This window comes from Ostrea edulis, chromosome 6 (assembly GCF_947568905.1).
Source record: "Ostrea edulis chromosome 6, xbOstEdul1.1, whole genome shotgun sequence".
Lineage (NCBI taxonomy): Eukaryota > Metazoa > Mollusca > Bivalvia > Ostreida > Ostreidae > Ostrea > Ostrea edulis.
In genome coordinates this window covers 51065947-51093889 of record NC_079169.1, presented here as the reverse complement: position 1 = coordinate 51093889, position 27943 = coordinate 51065947, and the positions used below count along the sequence as shown (strand labels likewise).

Genomic DNA, 27943 nt, shown 5'->3' with positions numbered 1-27943 from the left:
AGGAGGATATCTTTATTAGTGTACAAGTGATGACATCATTAAATCCCACACAGGAAGATATCTTTATTGGTGTACAACTGATGACATCATTAAATCCCACACAGGAGGATATCTTTATTGGTGTACAACTGATGACATCATTAAATCCCACACATGATACATTGTATATACTTCTTTATTCGGTCAAAAAAATTCCGATCGCCAAAATCTGTGTCAATATTCTCTGTTTCTATCGCACGTAGAACTACCAATTTAGTATATATACTAGCGGGAAAAAGAAACTGTGCATTATAAAATTTAGTGTAATTTTTCTATATTTATTGTTTATATTTACAAAATCTAAACAATCGATAAAGGTGATGTGTTTTAACAATATCGGATAGTACCCGACTCAGATGCACGGACTTTTTCATGGTTCGTGAACACATGTTGTTTATTTAAGTGTCCGTACGCACTAGTTTTACTAGCCAATACTGTTTGGAGTAAGAAGTGTAAAAGGTTTGTTTGGACACTACTCGTTCAGGAAAGCACTTTAATTTTGACAAAAGTTACCCTTCTGTCATGCCAAGACTCAGCGAAAACCATCGTAATCGTGCTGTTGGGATGCTTCAAGATGGAATGGCACAACATATCGTAGCAAGACACTTTGGAGTTCATCGGAACACCATCCAGTCATTATGGAGACGTTTCCAACAATCTGGTAACACTCGGGATCGACCACGTTCTGGGCGTCCTCGTGTGACTTCGCGTCGACAGGACAACCCCATTAGACTTGTGCACCTGAGAAATCGTTTCCAGACAGCAATTTTGACTGCTCGTAGCATTCCTGGACTTCGACTAATCAGTCCAAGAAATGTGCGTAATCGTCTGCGCGAGCACAACATCAGACCAAGACGTCCAGCGGTGCGCCCAATACTTCTCCAACGTCATCGTATCGCTAGACTAGCGTGGTGCAGACGACATCTGCGATTCAGAATACAGGACTGGGCCAATATTCTGTTCACTGATGAATCAAGATTGCGTTGTAAAGTGTATCGTCGCGTTGGGGAGGGTACCAGGACGCTTGTGTTGTGAAACTTCGACAATTTGGTGGAGGTAGCGTTATGGTGTGGGGTGGAATAACAGCACGTGGAAGGACCCCTCTACAAATTGTCAATGGAAATCTCACCGACGTTCGCTATCGAGACGAAATTATTCAGCGCCATGTGATACCCTTCATACACAGACAGCAAAATCACATCACTCTGCAACAAGACAACTCAAGGCCACATGTTGCATGTGTAGTCAGGGACATTTTTGTTCAACAGAATGTCGATGTCTTGCCTTGGCCAGCTGCCCCCCCCCCCCCCCCCCCCCCCATTTATCGCCGATCGAGCACGTCTGGGATGAAATGGAACGACGTCTACGCCGTTTACCAAATCAGCCAGTGACTTTGGCTGATTTAGACCAGGCTTTAACCAACAACTGGAACCTGGAACAACATCCGTCAATCATTTCTGAACACTTTAGTGGCATCAATGAGGCACCGTTGTCAAGCATGCGTGAATGCAAATGGTGGTCACACGCGTTATTAACTTTGTTAATTCAAATTCGAATACCAATGTCTTTCAAGTGTGCAGAAATTGACGTTATTCGACGTTAACATTAATGGATTATGAAATGTTGTAACGGATACATTTGTTAGCAGTATTACAAAAACTAAAATTTGTTCATTGTTATTGGGAGTTGAACTATGTTCAATCTCCCTGGGTCATCACGCACTTTTCTGCGCAGTAATTTGTATTGATTTGTATAGTGGTCGTCAGTGGGGGTTCTGTGTCAGCTGATTTACTCCTAGGTAAATCAACATAAACTTTTATAAACATCCGCCATTAAATAATCCATGTAACTTTTCTGAATTAATCTAATTTTGATAATTGACATGTAAATAAATGCAATGATATTGTATTCAAATCAATTTGAATACAAGATTTCGATCAAATTGATACTGATAGACATAGAAAAATAAAAGATAAGGTTGAAAATTGTCGTTTGTAGCGCAGCGTCACCTATAAACATTGATAGGGAAACGAACGACAACTGCACACAAGCCCTATTGACACCGTGGCGCGAAATATCGAATATGGTGCGAAACCTCAGAAAATTTACAAGAAATAACTCTACAACATTGTGTATGTGTATATATTTGGGATTTTTTTTTAATGTGATATAAAAGATGCTTGATGTTACATGTAGATTGAATTAAAACACGTCATTCCCAGTCAACAACTTTCGATTGGGATCGGAATACGAAATAAAATTTCTTATATCCGGTGGCAAAGTGAAACTGCTTCATGTTTAAGTTATTGAATTACGTAGTAATTGCACGTTACACATTAGAGAACTGTTCCTTTTAATAAAGAAAGTCACAAAATAGATACAAAATGAGTGTACCTTATTCATTACTGTTACCGAGCTTTCGTCGACTATAATCTCGAAATGGCGTGTTTCGCTGCGCTTGATGACGGTAAGGTCCACATTTTCTACGTGAGTAGTGTGATATTTGTTTATGAATTTTTTGCACATACATGGTATGTCTCGACTAGGAATAATGGAAACTTTCTCACCTATGTATGTAAAGACATATTAATCTCTATTTTTAAAAATGTAGAACACTTTTATCAAATGACAATGTTTGAAAACGCTTAGAGCCCCGATGTCAGAATTTCCTTTTCCAAGACATCAATATGTCAAATTCATTATCCTTTTTTAATAGTATGTACCATATTTTGTACCAGTTATCCATTTTGAATCCCCTATTACAATGGGATTTTGCTGCACTCTCTAATGTTTGAGTGGATGTCATGAGTGTGTGTCAAACAGAAATTTTAAGAGCATGGGATAAGGTGCTGCCATGTATTACTTCACTATCAAAGTTTAACCCAGTTGCCACAATGTTGAATTTATGCTGCAAAAAGGATTGGAAATTGCTCTGGTCAAAACACATTGTTTATTTGTCTACTGATGAAAGAGACATGAGGATTCTCCCTCACAAACTTAAAAAAAAAATAGTTATGGATCTTGTACATGTATAGTTTATTAATCACTATAGATTTCCAGCATCACAAGTCTGATTCCACTATATGCTTTCCATACTGTCAGGTTCATTCACCCCCTGTTTGAGCCACAGTATAATATCCCAAATACCTTGGCAATAAAAAACATTATTTGACTAGTGTTTCATTTTTAGCGGAGTTGCGATGAAGTCGAACTCGGCTTATGATCTGATGAAGTGCCTTTGGGCGGGCAGGCGGGCACGCATCAACATTTCATTTCCGCACCATAGCTCTTGAGCAAATTATATGATCTCATTCAAACTTAGATGGATTGTCATCCTCAGTAAGATGAGGAAGCCTATCGATTCTGGGGTCACTAGGTCAAAGGTCAAGGTCACTGGCTATAAATAGACTGAAATTTGGAGAAAAGTTTGTTTTCGGCACTATAATGTTTTAACAAATTATAGGATCTCAATTAAACTTAGATGGATTATCGCCCTTGATGAGACAAAGAAGCCTATTGACTTTGGTCAAGGGTTAAAGGTCAAGGTCACAAAGGATTTAAGTCGGCTGAAATTTATGTACGCAAAATTTTGCTCCCTGCTTGATAATTCTTGAAAACTTTTCTGCCGGTTCCCTCTATGCCCATTCCTTGCGCAACTCAGCTTGTGCATTTCCGATGCCCGACAATTTTTAATTTTTTTGCATTTCATTTATTTTGAGTTATTATACAATTATTTTCCATTCCATTGATCCTCTACAGGACTGTAGTATACTCAGGTGACAGTTTAGCATATTGGACTACCTTTTCAAGTAATGAATCTCCTTAGAATTAGCTATAACTAGGATTAAACTTGAATGTATATATACAGGGTTAAAACTTCTTCATAACTGCAAGGCATTGATAACCATATTGATTTGAATGTTTGGGCCATAATATGTGGTCACATTTTTCATGAGAATATAAAGGGGTGAAATTCTAGAAAACAACAACACGACTTCAGTTACTCGAGGATCGTTGTGGTCCATGGGCCTTCCATTATCCATGTTTGCTGTTGTAACGCTTTGAAAAACAACAACAGTTGATTTGTATCTAAAATCATGATAATATTCAGTCATTTATTCCCCTCCCCTTCCAGTGCTGTCTGTTCTAACTGAATTTCCACAATGTTCAACTCCCACGAGTACTTTAAGTACTTTGATTTTTTCTATTATTTTTTCATATATTGAATAATGCAGTTTCTTTTTTCCGCTAGTATATCTGCTCCTGAGAAAATTCTTCAATTGTTGATATAAGTTATGTAATAATTCGTTATTAATAAAGGTGTTACTCGTTTGAATTTTCCTTGTCACGGCTTGTGTTGGCTTTTGTCGTCATTTTCCCGGGTAATAGATATTAAAGCTGTACTGGATTCTGTTGTCATGGAGACCAACAAAATAAGCTTAGGGAAGTCGTTATGTGTGCCATCATGTGGAAATATCAAAATAAACGATGTTGTTGGATTTTGATTTTATGCAGCTCAACTCAAAGAGTTTCGGATACAATTCCTATTGAAATGTCTAATAGTATCAATACAAATTTAAACATGTAGAATGTTATAGTACATATATGTATCTTTAGTTCTGTAGCTCCACCGTTGTAAATATCGTCCCGATCAAACGTTGGATCATGTTGATGTCACAATGAAATGTCTAATTATGTTGATTTCATAGTAAATTGTCTAATCATGGTTGACGTCACAATAGAACAACCAGAGACAGAAAAACTCCAACTGAGGCTTGCAGATTTGGATTGAGAACCTGTCTATCACTGAATGTTTGTGTGACGGTCTGACGGGACTGTGTAGTGTTTAAAGTGATTATACCCGTAGTGGTGATGGATTGACTGATGCCTCGGTCACTTTGTTTACGAGTCGCTGTTGTTGATGTCAAACCAGGTTGAGATGTTGATTTAGATAAGACAGTGCCTGTTGTGTTGTCTGTGTTGTGTTTTGCTGTTTTGACGTATGTGTTGTATTTAGCTATTGTGACGTCAATGTTGTGTCTGGTTGTTGTGACGTCAATGTTGTGTCTGGCTGTTGTGACGTCAGTGTTTTGTCTGGTTGTTGTGACGTCAGTGTTGTGTCTGGTTGTTGTGACGTCAGTGTTGTGTCTGGTTGTTGTGACGTCAGTGTTGGGTTTTGCTATTGTGACGTCAGTGTTGGGTTTTGCTATTGTGTTGTCTGTGCTGCATTTGGCTGTTTGGAATGATTGTGACGTTGCCGAAGCATCACTTGTGGTAACCCTTGGGGTTGAAGTTGGGATAACATTTTGAGTTTCTGTTGTTTTTGTCTTAGCATGTTGACAGTAATGACAACAATCACCAAGCCGACCACTGCCTCGCCTACAGTCTGACAGAGCACAGGTCACAAAGGGGTCATCGCCATGGGGACAAATATCTGAAAAGCATCAAAATGTCAAAAGCTGCACATCTCTCTCTCTCTCTCTCTCTCTCTCTCTCTCTCTTTCTCTCTCTCTCTCTCTCTCTCTCTCTCTCTCTCTCTCAGAAATTGAGCTATGGCGATATATATTATTCAAACAACATTTTTGACACCTACCTGAGACCTTCTCTGCTTGACTGCTGTTAACACAAAGTCCCCGTATGCACCACTAAAATAGCAAAATATTTCATTACCCTATATATATTTACATTGAATATTTTGTTCGTAGAATATGCTGACTGAATATATTTATTTCTCGATAAAAGTATCAAACTTTCATTTTTACATACTCTTTCAAGTTTATGTTCAGATTGTAAATGTAAAGAATAAATATCTAGCTTGTTTGTTGGAGGGTGGTATATATAATTAATGGTTTATGCATTTTAATAAAAATAAAAAAATTAAAACGAGAAAACATGGAAGCACGAGTTAATGTGATATAAATAACCCCAGTAAGTAATACATATATAATCTGCATAGACGCAATACATGTATAATCTGCATAGACGCATTTTCACATTCAATTTTCTTTGAATATTGCAAGATATGTATATGAATGAAACCTTTTGATATCCGCATGGCGTGCCGTCATGAGGAAAGATCACGTGACATTCCGATTTCTCGGGGACAAAACAAGCGAGTCCGTAACACATTGACGTCCAGTCGTCATGGTGATAATTCTGAAAGAAGCAAGGGAGTATTTAAGCTGTTCCTATTACTTGGAGGCAATGCAATGATATGTGTCGAGTGGGTTATCATCGCTGACCAAGGGTTCTAATTTTCATTTTCACCCTTAGCAGATTTAATAACATTTTCGTAATTACTGTGAGCAGTACCCACCATTGGTTAATTAAATCACCTCATAATAGATAAATAAGAATACCTGTGCTTGAAACATAAAGATGAAAAGTTGACGATTAAGAGATTACAAAGGAATACAAAATAGATGAGGGTTGGGCAAACACGGACCCCTAGATATACCAGAGGTGGGACCAGGTGCCTTTAATTATGAAAAATATTTTTAAAATAGCGAGCTTTCCAACAACCAAAGGAAAACCATTGAATTTTCACAAAACACGGGAAATCATTAACTTATGAAAATTTTCCCGGTGTAAGCACCAAGACTTGCTTATATTTTATATATTTGTGAAATAAATTTCATTTTTGAAATTATATGAAGATATGAACAGTGACTCTTTACAGCAGCATACTTCATGAAACGTCCCATGTCCCATACCCCCACATATCTTTGAAAAATTAAATTTATTTCTTCTATTTACATTCTACTTTCATTTTCTTAGGAATTCCAAGCCGTTAAGATAGTCGTACTATATTTATCAAGATTTATAAACAATGTGCATATAAATCTTGATAAATACAGTTCACATTCACGAGGAAATGGCTATCATTTCAATTGGCAAAGGCATCGAAGGCAAAAAAAAAAAAAAATGTTGAAAATGTAAATATTGCATTATCGCTCACGCGGGTAAACAACAAAGAAAACAATTTATTGTTTAACTATAATGGCACAGCAAGACAGAATCGATTGTGTGAATTTTGTAATTTGAACGAAATTGAGGACGAATATCATTTTATTTCAATATGTCCATTGTACAAAAACCTCAGATCTGCATATATTAAAAAGTATTATTGGTCACATGCTTCTGTGTTTACACTGGTACAAATGGTGTCAATTCAAAATAGACAACAACTCTGTAATCTGGGTACATTTTTTTTTTAAAAAGTGCTTTACTCTTACGATCTAGCCAAACTATCATCTAATATATATATTTTTAAACTTGACTTATAACTCTCTTCATGTATGTCCATCCTCTAATATTCACTCCACTTTTCATATTGTATACAGCTTTTTTGTTTATACTCTGTAATTGAATATGTACATGTATTATGAGCCGTAAGGCTTAAAGCCAATAAACAATACAAATAGATGTCGGTAAATATTATTTTACTTTTCGAGATTAGATCTAGATTGATGGTGCTGTCATTGTGATATTCTCTTGCATGTGGTATGTTGTATCAAGGATTGTAGAAGACTAAGAACTAGGTGCGATATATAGGTTAAATGACCCAATCTCCAACCCTTGACAATATTGTACCAATGCATAGATATAAGTATGGTACTTCATAAAATGAAGGTGTTCTTAAAGACGAGGTTAGTGGATGGGAACCCTTGGCTGTCGATAGCGATGTTTTCGCTCTGTCAAAAGGAATGCATTGACTGTAGTTTTACCCTACAAACACGTGATTGGTTGCCATATGAACTCTGACACTGTTCATCGGCGGAGTATACCCGCCCTGGCTGTGGGAGAAATTGACGGTTTTGCATAGCGGGAACTCCAAGAAGACAATTTCTTCGCTCCCTGAAAGAAAATAGAAAACATTATATATATACATGTATACTGTTGATTGTATGGTGTTTAACGTCCCACTCGAGAATTTTTCACTCATGTGGAGACGTCACCATAGCCGGTGAAGGGCTGCGAAATTTAGGCCTATGCTCTGCGCTTATGGCCTTTGGACAAGAAGGGATCTTTATCGTGCCACACCTACTGTGCCACGGGACCTCGGTTTTTGTGGATTTTGTGGTCTCATCCGAAGTACCACGCCATTTAGTCGTCTCTTACGACAAATAAGGGCTACTGAGGACCTATTCTATTGTTCTATATGTATATTACAAATCGTGGATATGACACTGAAATACCATCACATGTTAAAGAGTTGAGGAGATTAACCTTGTTATTTTATCGATGTAATCGTAGATACTGTGAAGGGAACAAGCAGAAAACTCCCATGGATTCCTGGCCTTGGTTTCGTCCGTAACACGTGACATCTTGGATGCCATTAGATTGAGATCCCTGGCTGAGCACATATCTGCATTTTGACTTCCATCGTGCGACGCCCCGAAACTGTAAGCATTCAGAAAAAGACATATTGTAAGTGCTTCTTTCTTCTAGTAATAAAAATGACGGTGAAGTATGTCCGGAATACTGTTTTTGTTACTTGTGTCCGAGTTCATGTGCTGCCACGTGGACTGTTAGTGCGTTCATTTTCTCCTCCACCACCGATACCGACCAGTTACCGCACATCCGGCTTAGGAACGACAAACCTGAAGAAGAAAAAACGACCTGATAACTTTACAATTCTGATGAGGGGGGCTCTCGACGAAGGAGCAGTCACTCCATATAGTAAATACTTCAGGTCAGTACACACGCTGCAATTAATCCCATGCAATTTCTTACTACATACAACTCTCGGTACACACGCTGAAATTAATTGCTTTCCATTGTTCTATTTTCCCTTCAAATTTGTAAACAAATTTTCCGACCCTGAATAATTTGCAAATCGAAACAAATTGGTTTATTACACGGAAGAGCAACAGATGACAGCAGACTTATATGTTCTGATAATGCTAAGTGTTTTAAGAAGACACTTGAAAAGCTGTATCACTTTATCTTATTCATCATTCTTTATTCTCTTTAAAGAGGTCATAATGATTATTCACGAAACGTGTAGAAATAACCTGCATATTATTATTGTTCTACATATGACCTTAGTTTCCAAGCTCTGTTTGGTTTCTGGTGATAGGAATTACATACAACTCGATATAATAGTGTGTTGCTCTCTTTCAGAAACAAGCTCATGTGCCATCAAAACCATTGCATCCAACTAACATTGAACCAGTTTACATGCTGCAATTTATCTGATGAAATGTGGATGCATTGATGACGTTTATTTATCAATAATTCTCACTTTCATTCATACGTCGATTCGATGTATCCAAGTGAACTCGAAAAAAAAATCACCACAGAGTCTTTTATATTTGCTTTGTATTTGGATATTTTATTGAACAAAGACTTTACGGCAAACGAACAACTCGACGTTATGACTAACGGAGTGACGTCGTCGTCAAATTCCCATATCTATGTAGCAAAATTTCATTATCACCTGCATAAGGTTTTTGTTTCTCAACTAATTTGATATGCGAGAGAATATTCTGCGTATGATAAAGTTTTAAATTGAGGCAGGCTACTGACAAATAAGTTGATGTTATAAGGGTTTCAATAGTTTAAAATTTTGAAAATTATATGGTCGTTATAACGATCTAGTTTGCAAATACAACCTATCATTAGGTTAAACTCTGTCTGACGTGTTTCATACTACCCCGGTAATTACCAATCCATGCATTCTTCACATACTGAATATTACCACGGATTACTCCATTTCCCTGATCAAGATTCACGGCGACTGTGACCGATCAACAGTAGATACTTACTCCTCCTGGTCACATGATGCCCCTCTGGTATTTCCTGGAATCCGTGATTGCCCTATTCTCATTTTGTATTGCTTGTAATATTTATGAAATTGATCATTGCTCGTTATCCTCACTTTAGCATTAATCACAGGTAAACCCGACTTTAAATTTGACGCAATGTCACGATCAAGAATGGAACCCGTGAGCGCTCTAATTATTAGGCGACCTAAACTGAATATTGTAAAATCGGGGTTTTGAAATCGGAAACTGTAAAAATCACCTTACCTGTAGCGTAAAATTGCAATTTCATTGAGAAATTACCAAAAGAAAACAAAATCAATAATCCCTGTGGATCCCGAACTCATGATATACAGAGCTCCACATTTACAACTCAAATCCTCCGACTTAAAGTAAATCTGCTAGGTCAAAGGAGGGGGCAAGATATGGATGTATATTCTTGTTCAATTAGTCCAAACATTTTAGCCTCCCACGGCGCGTTTTTTCTTTGCCTTCCTTGGGATTGCGTTTGCAGTATGAATATTCTATTCTAAATTCGACATACTAAATGAAAATTTGCCCACCTATTGTTTTGGGAGAGTCCAGGTCTCTGTAGTACAGATCAAACCTACAAAAAAGTCACCCTGTTAATATAGTGAACATGAGATATCTACTGAAGAATCTAGAAGACTAAGTATTTCATCATAGTATGACCAGGACTTTGAATTTACCCTGTGAACAGAGTTGCGTGGTCGTGCGGTATGATGTTCTGCAAGAACTGCTTGGACCAATCAGAAAACTGTCTGAGCACCTCGTAATCGTCGACAATGTTACATCCGGGACACAAGGCATGGTGATGAGTCCATGGGGGAGTGTTCGTCTCCTATCAACAGAGTACTGTATTATTTTAAGAAGTACATGTATTTATAAATTGTAAATATATATCAAAATACTAGTAATGTAAAGGAAAAGTGGAAAACATTCACATAAAATCAATGCACAACATTTGATTAAATCAATTTTTCTAGCATAAATTTCCCCATCTTTTTCCTAGAGGGATTTTAGAAATTCGATTGACATTAAAGGTGAACCCACAATCATTAAAGCGTGTCTATAGGGCTCATGGCGGGTGTGACCGGTCGCCAGGTGATGTTTACTCCTCCTAGATACATGATCCCACCTCTGGCATGTCCAGGGGTTCGTATTTAACCAATTCTCTATTGTATAATCCTTGAAGGAGTTATGAGATTGATCAATGTTCGTTATATTCACTTTTTGTGGTACAATAGCATTTTTTAAATAGAGAGAAAAAACCAAAATGTTGGAAACACTGGTGTAAAATTGGAGTATCACATGTTGGAGATATTGATAATGACTAGAAATGTAAAGTGTCGCTGTCCTACATACTCTATATGGTATAAATGCCTGTTTTATAAATATTTCTGTTTAGAATATCAATACCTTGCAGCTGGAGAAAATACATAAAGGACGATAAGAAAGCAAATTTTGGCATACACGTAATAACTCTGTGTATCAATCCACTTCAAAACTTTCATGTAAAGATTTGTTTTATTGATTCCTGATAGAGAACACAAGAGATACTCTAACAGGCATCGGGAAATTATTTCCATATCAAAAGTGAAGATAACGAACAATGATCAATCTTATGAAAAGGTGAATATAACGAACAGTGATCAATCTCATAACTCCTTTATGGAATACAAAATAGTGAGTTGGCAAACACGAATCCCTGGACAAACCAGTGATATAGAATTGTCAGACAATCTGATGGGAAAAAATATTCAGGAGTTCATTTACTTGTAAAAGTAATACGTCATTTTAATCTTTCCAATGAAAGCTATAATTCACAGATTTTGCCTATAATAAATTGTTCACCAAAATGCAATAACTGTGGTGATATGGACACTGTAGAACACCTGTTCTACGACTGTGATTGTGAGAAGCAATTCTGTGTCAATTCAGGTAGGTAAATACTATTAGAAATTTCTGTCAATCAAATTTTTTTTTCATTTAAATAACTTTAACAACTCATAAACTAACTAAAAAGCCCATATAAGACATACCTTTGCAGGTTTATTTTTATACTATGTGCTACAGAGCACGTATACCCCCAAATGCAAAAGCCAAATTCTAACACAAGAATGCATTATCTCATGTTTTATTAAAAATATGCACCAAAGCACATCATATTAAGCTATAATATATAAAAACCAATAGCTATTCATTTACTGAGAGAATTTTTAAAGATATTCAATTGAAAACATACACAATTGCTGTTTAATCTGCTCACATCCTTCAGAAAAAAATCACAGAATATCGCAATTTTGAAAAATTCTCAAAATCTAAATTGTTTACATGCCAGTTTTTCTTTAAAAATATTTAGAATTATATCTAAGGTTAACAAAAAAACATATTTTACCATAGTTGACCAGAGATATTTTGCAAAATGGTCTCTTGAATATGTAAACCCCCATTTTTAAATTTAAGTTTTACAATTATTCTTTGCACACTTTGAAAATAGTAAATTGTAACAGCAAATACAGTCTTTAAATCAAGATTAACAGAATATGACAATATATATATATGTAAAACATACTGAAAATTTTGTCCTACCAGACAATTAGAACACAAGGAGTGGGGGGGAGGGGGGTGCACCCCCACCCCTTCCTTTTTCTCACAATTTTTTTGGTGTGTGTGTTATCTTTTTTTGTTTGGCTATCAATCATATAATACATAAAAATACATACATGCTATCTCATACTCATAGAAAAAATAAATATAGTGTAACATATATGTAGATTCTAGCAACTACAGCTCATGTACAAATAATTTTGTTTCTTGAAAGTACTTGTGAAGAAGAGTTCAAATATTCAACATCTTTGCTGATGATTTTCTGAGGATTTATAATTCTGGGTTTCTTTGAACCAAACACACTCCCTAAAATTCAGTGTGAATTCCTCTGTGAGGATCACGCCTATGTATGATTTTTAACTTGTTCAGGCTTAGATTGCAAGCTATGAGCTTTTTAAGCCTATGAGCCTTTCAATGCAGATATTACATTGCTTTGTACCATTGGAGCTAGTGAGGACTTCACACTATAATAATTCATGGTAAATATATCTAAGATTCACATTTGAATGCTAAATTTGACTCGTACAGTTCTCGTAAACTACAAACATCAAACAAAGAAGTTATAACTGCATGGAACTTTCTAGTCGGTGTTTAAAATTTAAAACCGGATACGTAAAAGCACGGACTTTCCTTTTTAAGGAACTTTGCTGCTCAGATTTGTTAGAAGAATTTTGCAGTATATAGCAACCTATAGTGGGCAGAGGTTACATGAACAGCATCTACGCTCTGCTCCGCTTCTCTACAACCCTTGGCATATTCGTAGCTTTGAGTGGCGTCCTTTAGCGGATGGAGAAAACAAACTCTGTTTGGATTACATCATGTTCAACCAATGAAAATGCGTTTTTCAACTACATTTTGTGTGTTGTTCAAATGAAAATGGCTGCGCCCAGTGAGTTACACGATGTCATATGCAAAGCCTCAGGCACAGTCTACGCACCAGGGTGTTGTATGGAGACTCTATGAACATCTGATTTAATGGAAGTGTTTTGAACACAATTACTAACTGTTTATACATTACATCGTCGTGCAAGTGGTGTAACGTAACACGCTATCTGATTAGATGAAGGAAATTGTTGACACGAAAATCGTGCTAACGCAGCCAGGGGTTGTAGAGAAGCGGAAAGGATCGTAAACCTTTGGCTAGTGAAGATGGATGAACAGGTGATCATAACAAACAATTACTAAGCTCATAAACCCTGTAAAGAATATAACATTATGAGAAGAACAAACAGGGACCCCTCGACATACTAGAGGTGGGATAACGTGCCTTGGAGTAATAAGCATCCCATGTTGACCGGTCACACAATCTTTTGTTTTTGTAAACAAGTCAATTTTGTCATGTAGTGATATAAGATTGGTCCCAAATAAGACCGTGCACTATCACTATCTGAAATTAAATATATGTAATCAAATTATAGGTACTAGTAAGTTTGCTAAAGCGCACGAGTACCTCTGTTTAGCAGCTGCAATTATGAACAATTTCTAGTGACTGTATGCTGTACTATTGCATAACATGCAAAGAGAGCCAATACAAAACTAAACTATAAATAGCAAGAACGAATCAAGAAAGTACAATGATCACGAAATACGAACCCTGAAAAAAAACACCTCTTATAGGTTTTCTAGACATACTGTTATATATCAAACAGTACAAGTGGTCAATCTTATAACTTCTTCAAAGAATGCAAAAATAAGAGAAGGACAAACCCCTGGACATATCACAAATGGTATCAGGTGCCTATTAGGATAATGCATCCCCTGTCAACCGATCATATCCGCTGTGAACCCTACATCATAATCAGACATACGGAGGATTCCATAATCAAAATCAGTACGTAAGGAATTGGTATGAATCAGACAGCATTCAGCTGATCAGACAGCATTCAACCCAGTTTTGGCTTGGATTTGCGAATTAGATCACTAAGTCGATTAGTTCGACAGGAGATCCCTACTCTTCCTAGGCCTCTGATCCCACCTCTGGTATATTCTGGGGTCCATGTTTGCCCAACTCTCTATTCTGTATTCCTTAAAGGAGTTATGAGATTGATCACTGTTCGTTATCTTCTCCTTTCATCACTATAACGACCGTATAATTTGCGAAATGCTGATTTTAAACGAGACAGTTAAAACAAAACCTCGTGACATCAACTTATTTGTCAGTAGCCTTAACCTCAATTTAGATAAATGAATAGATTGAATAAATGTTCCGGATCTTACATTGAAGATAACGATACCAGACATAATTATGTTGAAGGTGTAACGCTCACTGTCAGCTGATTTGAATATAGCATCAATCTGTCAAAACCAAAATGATATTATAATCAAAATACAAAAGTTATTATAGAGTTGAATAATTGTCTTAACGATCGAAAACTTCGACTTTCTGAAGAAATGCATTAAACATATTCGTAATGGTACGAAATATTTAATAGTAGAAGTTATTCATAGCTATACCGAGTTGACCACATGACCATAAAACTCCACCATTCGGTTCTTCGTAATGTAATCCCTTTCTGAATCAGACAGGCTACTGTTGGTAGTCGAAAGCCATCTGTAATATTAAAGAATTGCAAGTACTAGTATTTGCATTATTGTGTGTTTAAAGTTTTGACATCTCTCTCTCTCTCTCTCTCTCTCTCTCTCTCTCTCATATACACATATTTCTGTAATGTGTACTCGACATTTTATAATTATGATTAGGTTAGGTCTAAGTCGTTGGCAAAATAAAAAGTCTAGATGGTCTGTCATCTTTGAGAATTTTATAAAGTCTAAATGGTCCCCACTTGATTATTCTGTTATTCTGTTTGATCTAGATGATACCCATTTTGGTGGTTCTATAACGTTTAGATTAATGGTGCCCCACCATAGGTTTGTATGTAGACTCGATGATGCCTTATCTTTGGTAATTCTATATAGTATGGATTGTATTCTACCTTTGGTAATTCAATTGTCTTTTTTGATAATATTCTATGAAGTTTGAAAGATGCCACACCTTTAATAATAATAATAATAATAATAAGACCTTTATTTAACCAGGATTACATATTTAGCGATAACGCTAGTTTTCAATATGGTCCTGCATATAACATACATACAGACAGATATTAGTAAAATAAACACAGATTAAAAGAAGTAGAATACATATAAACTTAAGAAATAATTATGAATGTAAGATAAATAGAATACAAAATGAAGCTTAAAAAGTATGGTGATAATCTCTAAGATAATTTCTCTTAAAACACGCAACACTCGTTGAGTTTCTTATGTTTTGACTCTTTAATAATTCTAGAATGCCCAACCTTTGGTAATTCTATGAAATAAGATAATCCCCTTCACTTTAGCAATTCTATAAAGTCTCAATACATGATGCTCCTCCTTTGGTAAATTTACAGTTTGAATGGTATCCCAATACGGTAATTCTTTAGCAATTTCGGTTCGTACCCGAGTTAGTAGGGTAAATATTCCATGCTCTTTCTTACTCCCATGCATACTACTCCAGCCAATCGCATCCATTGTCAGAAAACTGACACATCGCAGCATCATTACAAAACCGACATAGAGATAGTGCTACTTCACCTTTGGTAATTCTTGTAGTCAGCCACGATTCCATACTCCATATATAGGTTCTTTCGGATCACCTGACGACGTCCACGGATCCGTCTCTGAGTTTCAGGAAGGCTACTTCCTTCTTCGCCGTGTTTCCGGTTCCTTGTCGCCTCCCGTCGCTCTCGACTAATTCGCTGGCTTTCATCTTTTACAGGAGAGTCCATGCTATCTACACATTCAAACAAGTTAAAAGAGAAATTCTAGAATTATATTGACAGCGAATAGTGTTGCATTAGTCTGTGGGAATTCAACAAGTGCAAAGAACCACGACGGTCGTACCTTGGATGACCACAGCGTCTCGAAAGTAATCTACCAACAGTTCCATCTTGCTGATCACGTGCGGACCTATCTCTCCCGGTGAAGTGTGCATTGCTTCAGAGTCCGGCTGTATTAAGTGCACATGGTTGTCTTTGACGAAACTCCCATACTGAAATAGAATACTTCAAACAATTTTATGTGTATTTGATTGAAATGATGAAATAATAGTAATAAAGTGTAACTATTGATTCTAAGGGAAAAAAGTTGTAAGCATGAAATCGATCAGAATATCGACAGTTTTGAAGATCATTCTCATTTATTCTATACTTACAAATTTCTGTGACGTCATGTTGTTCCATGTCAAAGTGATTGCAGTTTTATCCGTGTCGTTAACGTAGAATATACTTTCCTGTACCAAATGATGAAAGATATTTGTATGATTTTTAACTACCCAATTTAAGTGACGCGTGTCAAAGAGTCAAAGGACATAGATATACTACACGACTCTGTCAAAAATATACCGCAATTATTGCAAGAGGATAGGCCGATTTTTTCTGACCAATGTTAGAAAGTGCCTTAAAGTACATACATGTTTGCTTTGATACGATAACGAAATCATCAATCTCATACACCATATAAAAAATACCAAATTAAGAGTAAGACACACACAGACACCTGGACATACCAGAAGTGGAAGTCGGTGCTCAGGAGGAGTAAAAACACCAGTCACACACGCGGTGAGTAGATATAGATTACTCTATGGTATCTTTTATTTTGAGTTCACTGGGATATATCGAATCAACATGTGAATGCAACGAGTATTGTTAAGAAATAAAATGTCGTCAATATATCTAAATGTCGAGTTGAAGGTTACGGCAAGAATTTTCTTTCTTATCATGCAAATGTTTTTTAATTAAGTCTAAAAAATAATAATACAAAAATAGGTCAGGTAATAAGGAGCACAACTCGTGTCCATGGATTTTCAACAGACTGTTGGAAGACCTGATCACCAAAAACTACATAGATATTGTCTATGAGAAAATCCTGCATCTTTTTAATATCAACTTCAGAGTACTTATGCGTAGAATCAGTGGTGTTGAACAAAGTCCTTCGTGGACGACTGATCACAAGATATGAATATTTCTGCATTTCATTACTATTGACGAAGCAGGTACCCATGATGTCAAAAATCTAGTCTTTAAATTATCGTGAAGAATGGTCGTGTAGAGCGTTGAAAAGTTATACGTTTTGATGTTGTTTATTTGGGAAGTTTTGTGATTTCTTTTCTAAAGATTTTTGCGGGAATGTTTTCGAGAATCCATATTTGATTTACATCACTTCTTGCATATGTTGTGGTACAATACGTCTGAAGTTTCTTCTTCACAGCAATTAATGTTTTCATGAGGAGTAAAGATAAAGGTTTGATAGAACCTTTACTGGATTCAGCAATATATTTCATTAAGAGCTTTTATTGAAGTTGGGAGTCCCGTATTGGTACGGTAACTTATACCTTTTTGTCCCTTTGGCAAGGATATCAAATGTATTTAAACTGAAACATTATTTTGAAAAATTTCGTCTTTTGACAAGGATTTGGAGTATAAATTGGATTGACAAATGTGGAGCTAGATGTAGACTCGCATATATATATGTAAAAATGAATTAAACAATTAAGGTAACTATTCACCGCTGTTTGCACTGAATCCTCCTTCACAAAACCATTCTCCGTTGCACTGTAAATTTTGGGCATGGTCACATGACGTCGCGTACGCTGCACATATAAAGACAATACGTCTGATGGTGACGTCACTATCACGTGTAAATCATCGGGAGGAGTGGTGAATCCTAGACTTCGTTTGTATCTACCGAAAGCACTGTGGATTTCTAATGTTACAGGCTCGACATCTGCAGCTGAAGAAAAGTTTACTATCACAAAATATGCATAAATGATATGTTTAGAAGGAATAAGCATGCCCTGTCGACCGGTCACACCCGTTGTGAGCCCCATATCTTAATTAGGTAAACGGAGTTATCCGTAGTTAAAATCAGTGTGCCAAGGATGGTCTAACAATTGGTATGATACACTTTAGACAGCATTTGACCCAAAGATAGGTTGTATTGGCATCTAAATCAGGAAGCAGCTAGAATCATAACCGGGGTTACAAAACCTACAAATACACTTAAGCTAGCCAATGAATTGGACTGGGAACCTCTTGAAAACAGAAGGGAAAACAGAGAATTGTACAGTTTCAAAAATGACCCATGACCTAGTTCCTGAGTACTTATGCAACCTTATTCCACCTAAAATATATGAATCCCACTCACGTATGATATATAACACAAAACAAGCTGATAATATTTCACAAACCATGTACTACAAAATTTCCTTTCTGTCCTCAAGTGCCCAAAAGAGCCTTCAATATCATACCTTAAACGACACTTGAATTGGAATATTAAACTCCCTGGTAAGACAGACGACTCTTAGAATGCCCATTGTATGATCAACTCAGGGGCAAATATCTTATAAATCTAGCGAACAACATTAACACAAACCTACTGCTTTTTTGGAAACCTAAACTTATCAGTATCCGAAAACATATCTATATTTCAATCAGTGCATAAATATAGTATTAAAAGTTAGCAGGTAAGAGATTTTTGTATCACACAAATCCTGAAGCATTATGTAATATGATAGTATCTGTAATATGATAGAATCTGTGATACTTATTAGGCTTGTATTCTATCCTTTGTTTTATGGTAATCAGACAGAGACGCGTGATATGAAGGATATTTCACACAATCACATCACACATTGTCACAACCCTTGTATATCTCTGTTTTAACACTATATTTGTTTTTAAATGACGAATCGCGTGTATGTTTATACCATAATTACATGACGATTTTGAATCATGGTTATATGTAGTATAGGAGACGGATTTACATAAGTCTGCACACTTGTTTCTGAATCCTATTGCACTTACAGCATGTTTGTATCTTTCATGTGAATTGTTAAATTAATAAATGTCCAAAATAGTAATATGGTGTTGATATAACATATATTATGTAAAGTATCTTTTTCTGTATGGGTATTTGTGTTTTAAGACCCTTATTTATTACATATATATTTAAAACATCGAGAGCCTACGATTAAAGCTTCAAAGGGTTATCATAAAACCACAGGGGCTAAGCCCGTTTTGGGCCCGAACTCTGCGATACCATAAATATAGATCACAGAGTTCGGGCACAAAACGGGCTTAGCCCCTGTGCATAAAACAGTTGGAAATGTACACGTAAATATTCATAGATATTTACTTTTCCAATGGTTTTGCCTTCGATATCTTTACAAATTCCAATGATAGTCATTTCCTTATGAATGCGATGCAGTTGTTAATAATGCACATATGAATCATGAGAAATATATTGCGTTTATTTCAACCCCTGGAAATTCCAACAAAAATGAAAATAGAATGTACATGTAAATATGAAAATTAATTTTCTTTGGGTGTAGGAGCTACAACGCTTCAACTTTACTTCATATACATGTAGGTAAATAAACATCAAATCGCGTATAGTGAGAGATATAACAAAAAACCTTCTACTTACAAACTAGTTCAGTTATTAGCAACAGAAAATGTCACAGCATTATGTAAATTGGGAAAATATTTATATAAATGTTCAAATATAAGAACAAAAATGCATATATAATGCTGAGGTTATCCTGATTTTTACCATATTATATTTCATATTCATGATGTTACAAACTATATTTATTATCTCACAGTTATCAACTATCTATATATACAATGAATGAATTGTGTCCATTTACCTATCCTGCATTATATTAACTTTATGTATAACTTTTGTTTATATTTATGTTTATTTATTCTATGTAAAAACGTTAAACCTATGAACTGTATGGTTCTTGGTAATAAACAATACAATACAATACAATACAATTCAAATACAATTCAAGCGTGAAGCGTCGCAGTTCATAAGCTCAAATAGTTTTAAAAATGAAATTCATTTCTTGAATAAAGACCCGTGACTTTCATTATCCGTGAAATCTAAAGCTGCCCATACCCCGGCTATGGGGTTATTTCGTAACGTTATCATCAGGCATGCGCATCGTATATTTTCCAGTGCTATCGTAAAGACCACATTTATTCCAAATTTAAGAAAACGTGTAGTTTGTTAAAATGGGGTGGGGTTAGGAATTTCTTGCTAGTTCCATATTAGACCCCATTATAGTGTATATATATATTTTTTATATTTAACTTAAGAGCTTTAAAAAATATCTTAATATAAGTGTCATTAATATTCCAAACTATTTTTATTTAGGAACAAGAATCGGACAAACTCTTCATGCAAAATTGAGATTAGAATGCAGTGCTCTTAATCTTCATATGTTTCAAAGAAAACTATGCAATTCACCCCTTTGCATTTGTGGAGAAGTAGAAAGTATTGATCATTTTCTTTTACGCTGTAATATGTACTCAAGAGTTAGGACCAATGCAATTCTGACACTGCCATATCCACTTAATGTATAATTATTGTTATACGGTAATGAAAATTTATCTGAAAGTGAGAACAGCAGTATTTTTTATTTAGCCCAGAAATTTCTTGTTGAAAGTAAAAGGTTCTGAAGCTGTTCTACTACATCTACATGTAATACTGTCATATTGTATATAAAATATACTCATGTGCACCAAGGTTGTAATAAGTGGAAAACCTGTGTTTATTACTTATTGTTTATATGGCACAACTCTACAATTTATTATTTCAACTTTGTCTATAGTTTATATGCATTTGATCTGTATCGACACTTATCATACATATAAACGTGTGTTATTTTTTCTCCCAATACTCAATTCCAGCTTTTCTCTCGTATTCCTATTTCTTTTTGCATGTATTGTAATAATTAGTATACGACTTATTTTACTTAGAATTTTCATTCACCTCTTACTTGTAAGATATTTAGAGCAAGATTAATATAAGCCTTTTGGCTTGTTTCTCAATCTATTTCATATATAAGACATTGTTTGTAAACATTATCGAATTATTTACGAATAAATATTGTTTAAACTAACTTAATAATAGACTAACCACTTAATGAAATGAAACTTAATAATAGACTAACCACTTAATGAAATGAAATTTTAAAAAATCGATAAGTAATATTTTTGCAGCTAAAACAAAAGTATGACCCTGTGTGCAAATATTGTGCACCGTTTTAAGATAATTAGCCTATGTAGCTTTAATTGTTAAAGTAATGTTGTTGCATGTTGATAAGAATTGCTGAACTTGAAATTGACGTTAATACATGTATATAATTATATAAAGGGTTGTTTGAAACCAGATGTGACAGATTATGATCCTTTTTACAATAAAAATGTTACAGCGCTTCTTGTATGTTGTTTTCTACTTCTTTTTCTTCACTTTTTACGCTTTACAAAGACTGAAGAAAGTGTTATTGAAATTGCCATATTTCTAAAAAAAAAAAAAAAAAACGAGGTCAATTACATTCCTTGATTTTTAATATGTTGTAAATCAAAGCTTCATCATAAACATACATGTATATCAAAATAAAAAAAATTCAATGATCATTTTTAGTATCAACCTATCAATCTCTACCTTGAATTTTAAGACAAGACTTTGAAAATTATGTGAAATTCCAGAAATTTACATTACTCCTAAGATGTCCTTTTAAACTCTCAAATTTGAAATCATGAATTTTTTTGTATATCCAGTTCAAAAAGGTCATCATTTATTTTCATTACTAGTAATAAACTTATATCTATTTTATGTAATGATTGATCTGAGTTGCTTCCTTCAATGTAGATATCAAATATACACTTCCCAAAAAATTGACATTGCTCCAAATCTCAGGTGCGAACATCTTTAACTATGATAATTGCACTTTGAATAGTATATACCATGAAATGTTAGAAATGTGTAATTCAAAACCTTTCACCTGTTGGTTGTCAGATGTAAAAGGTTTGATATTCTCCTTAGGATTTGGACATACATGTATATGGGATTCCCATGATATTAACAAAAAACACTTTTTATTGCAAGTAAAGCAAACAAGGCTAAATGACGTGTTTTTACAAGAAATTAATGCATTTTTTGAAAATTCATCAAAATGTTATGTATAGAAATTTGGAAATGATGGATTTAGGTTATTACAGTTGTATTCAACAAAAGCAATTCCAAATACTTATGTACAATATATCAGTAAATACCGTTATCATCACATAGACTAGAGGTTGAACATGGTAGATATTATAATGTTCCAAGAAATGAGAGAATTTGAAAAATGTGTTCAAAAGCAAAAATAAAAGATAAATTTCACTTTTTGTTAGTCTGTCCATTTTATGATAATTTCAAAAAAATGTATATTAAGAAATATTATACAAAAAACGTTCAACTTACAAACTAGTTCAGTTATTATGAACAGAAAATGTCACAGCATCTTGTAAATTAGGAAAATATTTATATAAGTGTTCAAATATAAGAACAAAATGCATATACATAATGCTGAGGTTATCCTCATTTTTTACTATAATATTATATTTCATATTCATTATGTTACAAACTATATTTACTAATGTATCTCACAGACATCAACTACATGTATCTATATGTACATAGAATGAATTGTGTACATTTACCTATCCTGCATTATATTAACTTTATGTATAACTATTGTTTTTATTTATGTTTATTTATTCTATGTAAAAACGTTAAACCTATGGACTGTATGGTTCTTGGTAATAAACAATACAATACAACTTTACCTTTTGATTGTTTTTTAGCTCACCTGAGCTGAAAGCTCAAGTGAGCTTTTCTGATCACCCGTACTCCGGCGTCCGTCCGTCCGTCTGTCCGTCCGTCTGTCCGTCTGTAAACTTTTCACATTTTCAACTTCTTCTCAACAACCACTGGGCCAATTTCAACCAAAGTTGGCACAAAACATCCTTAGGTAAAGGGAATTCTAAATTGTTAAAATAAAGGGCCAGGCCACCTTCCAAGGGGAGATAATCAAGAAAAGGTAAAAATAGGGTAGGGTCATTAAAAAATCTTCTTCTCAAGAACCACTGGGCCAGAAAAGATGAAATTTATAGATAAGCTTTATTAGGTAGTGCAGATTCTAAATTGTTAAAATCATGGCCCCCGGGGGTCGGATGGGGCCACAATAGGGGTCAAAGTTTTACATACAAATATATAGGGAAAATCTTTAAAAATCTTCTTCTGAAGAACCACTGAGCCAGAAAAGCTGAGATTTATATGAAAGCTTCCTTATATAATGCAAATTCTAAATTGTTAAAATCATGGCCCCCGGGGGTCGGATGGGACCACAATAGGGGGTCAAAATTTTACATACAAATATATAGGGAAAATCTTTAAAAATCTTCTTCTGAAGAACCACTGAGCCAGAAAAGCTGAGATTTATATGAAAGCTTCCTTATATAATGCAAATTCTAAATTGTTAAAATCATGGCCCCCAGGGGTCGGATGGGGCCACAATAGGGGATCAAAGTTTTACATACAAATATATAGGGAAAATCTTTAAAAATCTTCTTCTCAAGAACCACTGAGCCAGAATAGCTGAGATTTATATGAAAGCTTCCTTATATAATGCAGATTCTAAATTGTTAAAATCATGGCCCCCAGGGGTCGGATGGGGCCAGAATAGGGGGTCAAAGATGTTTTTTTTTTTTTTTTTTTTTTGTTTTTTTTTTTTTTTTGATATAGTGCAGATTCAAGTTCGTTAAAATCATGGACCCCGGGGATTGAATGGGGCCTCAAGGGGGGGCATCAAAGTTTTACATACAAATTTATAGGAATAATCTTTTAAAATCTTCTTCTCAAGAACCACTGAACCAGAAAAGCTGAGATTTATATGAAAGCTTCCTGATATAGTGCAGATTATAAATTGCTAAGATCATGGCCCCCGGGGGTCAGATGGGGCCACAATAGGGGGTCAAAGTTTTACATACAAATATATAGAAAAAATCTTTAAAAATCTTCTTCCCAGAACCACTAAGCCAGAAAAGCTGAGATTTATATGAAAGCTTTCTGATATATAGTACAGATTCTAAATTGTTAAAATCCTGGCCCCTGGGGGTCAGATGGGGCCACAATAGGGGATCAAAGTTTTACATACAAATATATATGAAAAATCTTTAAAAATCTTCTTCTCAAGAACCACTAAGCCAGAAAAGCTAATATTTACATGAAAGCTTTCTGACATAGTGCAGATTCAAGTTTGTTCAAATCATGGCCCCTGGGGTAGGATGGGGCTACAAGGGGGGATCAAAGTTTTTCATACAAATATATAGGGACATTCTTTTAGAATCTTCTTCTCAAGAACCACTGAGTCTGAAAAGCTGATATTCACATGAACAGCTTCCTAACATAGAGCAGAGCTAAGTTTGTTCAAATCATGACCCCCTGTTGTAGGATGGGGCCACAATAGGGGATCAAAGTTTTACATACAAATATATAGGAATTTTTTTTTTTTAAATCTTCTTCTCAAGAACCACTGAGCCAGAAAAGCTGATATTTACATGAAAGCTTTCTGATATAGTGCAGATTCAAGTTTGTTCAAATCATGGCCCCTGGGGGTAGGATGGGGCCACAAGGGGGGATCAAAGTTTTACATACAAATATATAGGAAAAATCTTCAAATATCTTCTTCTCGTGAACCATTGGGCCAAAGAAGTTGACATTTACAAGAAAAATTTCTGACATAGTGTAGATTCAAGTTTGCGAAAACTATGGCCTCCAGGGGTAGATTGGGGCCATGATAAGGACTACGGTTTTACATGCAAATATATATAGAAAGTCTTCTGATATGGACCAAGGTGACTCAGGTGAGCGATGTGGCCCATGGGCCTCTTGTTAATTAATGTTTACATTGGTTGTCCGTTGTCTGTCTATTTCGGGTGTTGTTTTAATTAATGTTTACATTAGTTGTCCATTGTCTGTCTATTTCGGGTGTTGTTTTAATTAATGTTTACATTGGTTGTCCGTTGTCTGTCTATTTCGGGTGTTGTTTTAATTAATGTTTACATTGGTTGTCCGTTGTCTGTCTGTTTCGGGTGTTGTTTTAATTAATGTTTACATTGGTTGTCCGTTGTCTGTCTATTTCGGGTGTTGTTGATTTCTGTGTAGATCGGTAGATTGAAGGCGAGATAACGGGACGCGGGGATTCACCCTCCGTGTCACATAAAACACGGGATTCTTAGAAAAGAACAATAAAACAAAACCACAAATATAAACATTTACACAACGCGAGATGATTTGGTATATATATATAATAATTAAAAAAAACAACAACCAAAACACAAACAAAAAAGTACAAACGATCAATTCCATAAAACAACATTATCCCGGGATTTAATCTAATGATGCAATGACAATGTTCAACTGACGGGGAAACAAACGAAAATTCAAAGGAGAAAATAAACAAAGAAAATACAGATTTCGATAGCTCTTATTCGCAATGTTTTAATCATATTGATGAATGAAAATGTGATTTTGAAATTGCTTTATTTCTTTTAAGGACCCCCCCCCCCCCAATATTAATGATTGTACAGTTGATTTCAGGTAAAGTGAATTGCATCATACAATTCCTGTAGGCAGTGAACTTTCTCTCAGATTTGAAGATATCTTCCTTTTTTAAACTCTCAGTGAAATAAACAAATCTTATCTTTAAAAATATCACCTTTAATTTTCTTTTGTATAAAAAAAATTCAGTTTCGACGTCAACTTACACATGCTGTAACAAATACTCTATCTAGAGGGTCTATATGTGCTTGTTTAAATTTGAAATTTTGTTTAAAATGACAAATTGAAAGATACAGTTAATTACGTAAATATAGCTGGATATTAAGAAAATGCTTTTGAAGAAATGTCATTAATTTGAGAGAAAAAATGATACCCTACACTGAAAAGGTGCTTGAAAAAAAAAATCATATAATGAAATACAAATGAACAGATAAATAAAATGAAATAAAATCATATACATTCACTACTTTTTAGGCTTGAACCTTTTCTTCCCATAGTATGTGAAATTAAATATTATGTAAATGTGTAAACTATAGGAGCAATCCCACGTGGCATTGGTACACACAATGTATACACGTATTTTTTAACTTGATGAATAATTAATAAAAAAGAATTTTGATTTTCCATTATATTTCTGGTTTTCAGAGCTGCTTATCGGTGAGTTAATCCCAAATCTCGGTAAAACGGCTGAATCATTTCATGTCAAATCAAAATAAAGGAACTTTGAAAATCATTTAAATTTTCATCAGAATCTCTGTAAACCTCACCTTGTTGGATGTTCCTAAGGACGGAAGGGTTCACCCCCGGTGTGCCCATTAGCAGGAATACGAAATATACGAGGGGGAACATCACCATGCGAAAGAAAAATAAAACCCGCGCTTTACAACAGTGAAATCAACCATCTGTGCTCATTGTATAAAACTTCGTAATAAAAGCACAAGCCGTCTGGTGTGACCGACACAATTATCGCGGGAAAACATCGCACACAACGGTCCTCGGGCCGGAACTTATCGTCCTCATATCGTCTTACCGATCTACCCACCGGGAAAATTCAGGGTAAACACGCCATACCGAGAGTGCTAGCTCATTAACTTTAGAGTTAATTGGAATGTCAACAATGTGTTCATATCAGCGCGAAAACACATACCTAATTCTAAACAAAAATCAGAGTACATTTACGGAAATTTTTGCAATGTTAAAACTACATCATCATGGCTGTACAGCTATGATTTATATCAATTTGTCATAACATGTTTTAATGATTCAATTTTTAATAATCAGGAGTTTTAATTGATAACACAATTACAACTATAAGGAGAATACAAAATAGGCGGTCACCGTCTAACTGTTGAATATCGTGGCCGAGTGCACGCTGGTAGCAGAGTACCATTAAGGAGAGGTGAGAGGTCCAATAAACTCTTTATAACCCTGATTTACAGTTAATATAAGCATTACATATCGCAACAATAAACTGATTATAGACGCCTGATGAACAGTCAATATAAGCATTACATATCACAACAATAAACTAATTATATTGCATGAGTAACAGTTAATATATATGGAGCGCCAAATTAACATAAACTCAAATAATTGAAGATACCTTCAATTATTTGAAGATAGCATCAATTCAATTATTGCTAATTCATTTGATGAGAGCATCAATTTCGTAGAATTATTGCTCGCAATATTTGATTTAGAGCTCGGTATAAATAATTTGATGATCTCTTTAATTCAATTGAAGATATCTTTAATTATTTATAATGCTTTTGTATAAGGAAGTAATGCGCGCATCAATTCTTTTAAAGAGAGCAACAATTCAATTAAAAAGATAATTAATTCAATTGTGGATATGTTGAATTGAAGATATCTTTAATCATATAGGTGCTTTCTCTAAAAGAATTATTGCTCTCTTCAAATGAATCAAAGATATCATTAGTTCATTTGAAGAGAGCAATAATTGAAATTAATGCGCGCATCAATTCAATTGTTGATATCATTAATTCATTTGAAGAGATCATTATTTCAATTAAAGCGCGCATCAATTCAGCTGAAGAATTAATGCAATT

General features: G+C 35.0%; 1 protein-coding gene and 1 long non-coding RNA gene across 2 annotated transcripts; one reads left to right on the top strand and one right to left on the bottom strand.

Annotated features, from left to right (window-relative positions):
* Nucleotides 1-4533: 4533 nt before the first annotated feature.
* Nucleotides 4534-26804, bottom strand: LOC125647237 (A disintegrin and metalloproteinase with thrombospondin motifs 18-like). The gene is made up of 15 exons (XM_056139865.1): nucleotides 26642-26804; nucleotides 17986-18209; nucleotides 16633-16710; nucleotides 16323-16470; nucleotides 16014-16212; nucleotides 14892-14988; nucleotides 14655-14732; nucleotides 10517-10668; nucleotides 10370-10413; nucleotides 8537-8642; nucleotides 8269-8442; nucleotides 7767-7896; nucleotides 6079-6195; nucleotides 5633-5684; nucleotides 4534-5473 (listed from the first exon to the last, which is right to left on the bottom strand). Exons 1-15 carry the CDS (start codon nucleotides 26727-26729, stop codon nucleotides 4773-4775), a joined length of 2388 nt encoding a protein of 795 aa, XP_055995840.1. The 5' UTR covers nucleotides 26730-26804; the 3' UTR covers nucleotides 4534-4772.
* Nucleotides 8272-9338, top strand: LOC130046834 (uncharacterized). The gene is made up of 2 exons (XR_008795854.1): nucleotides 8272-8734; nucleotides 9166-9338. It is a non-coding gene; the product is annotated as an uncharacterized LOC130046834 (long non-coding RNA).
* Nucleotides 26805-27943: the final 1139 nt, after the last annotated feature.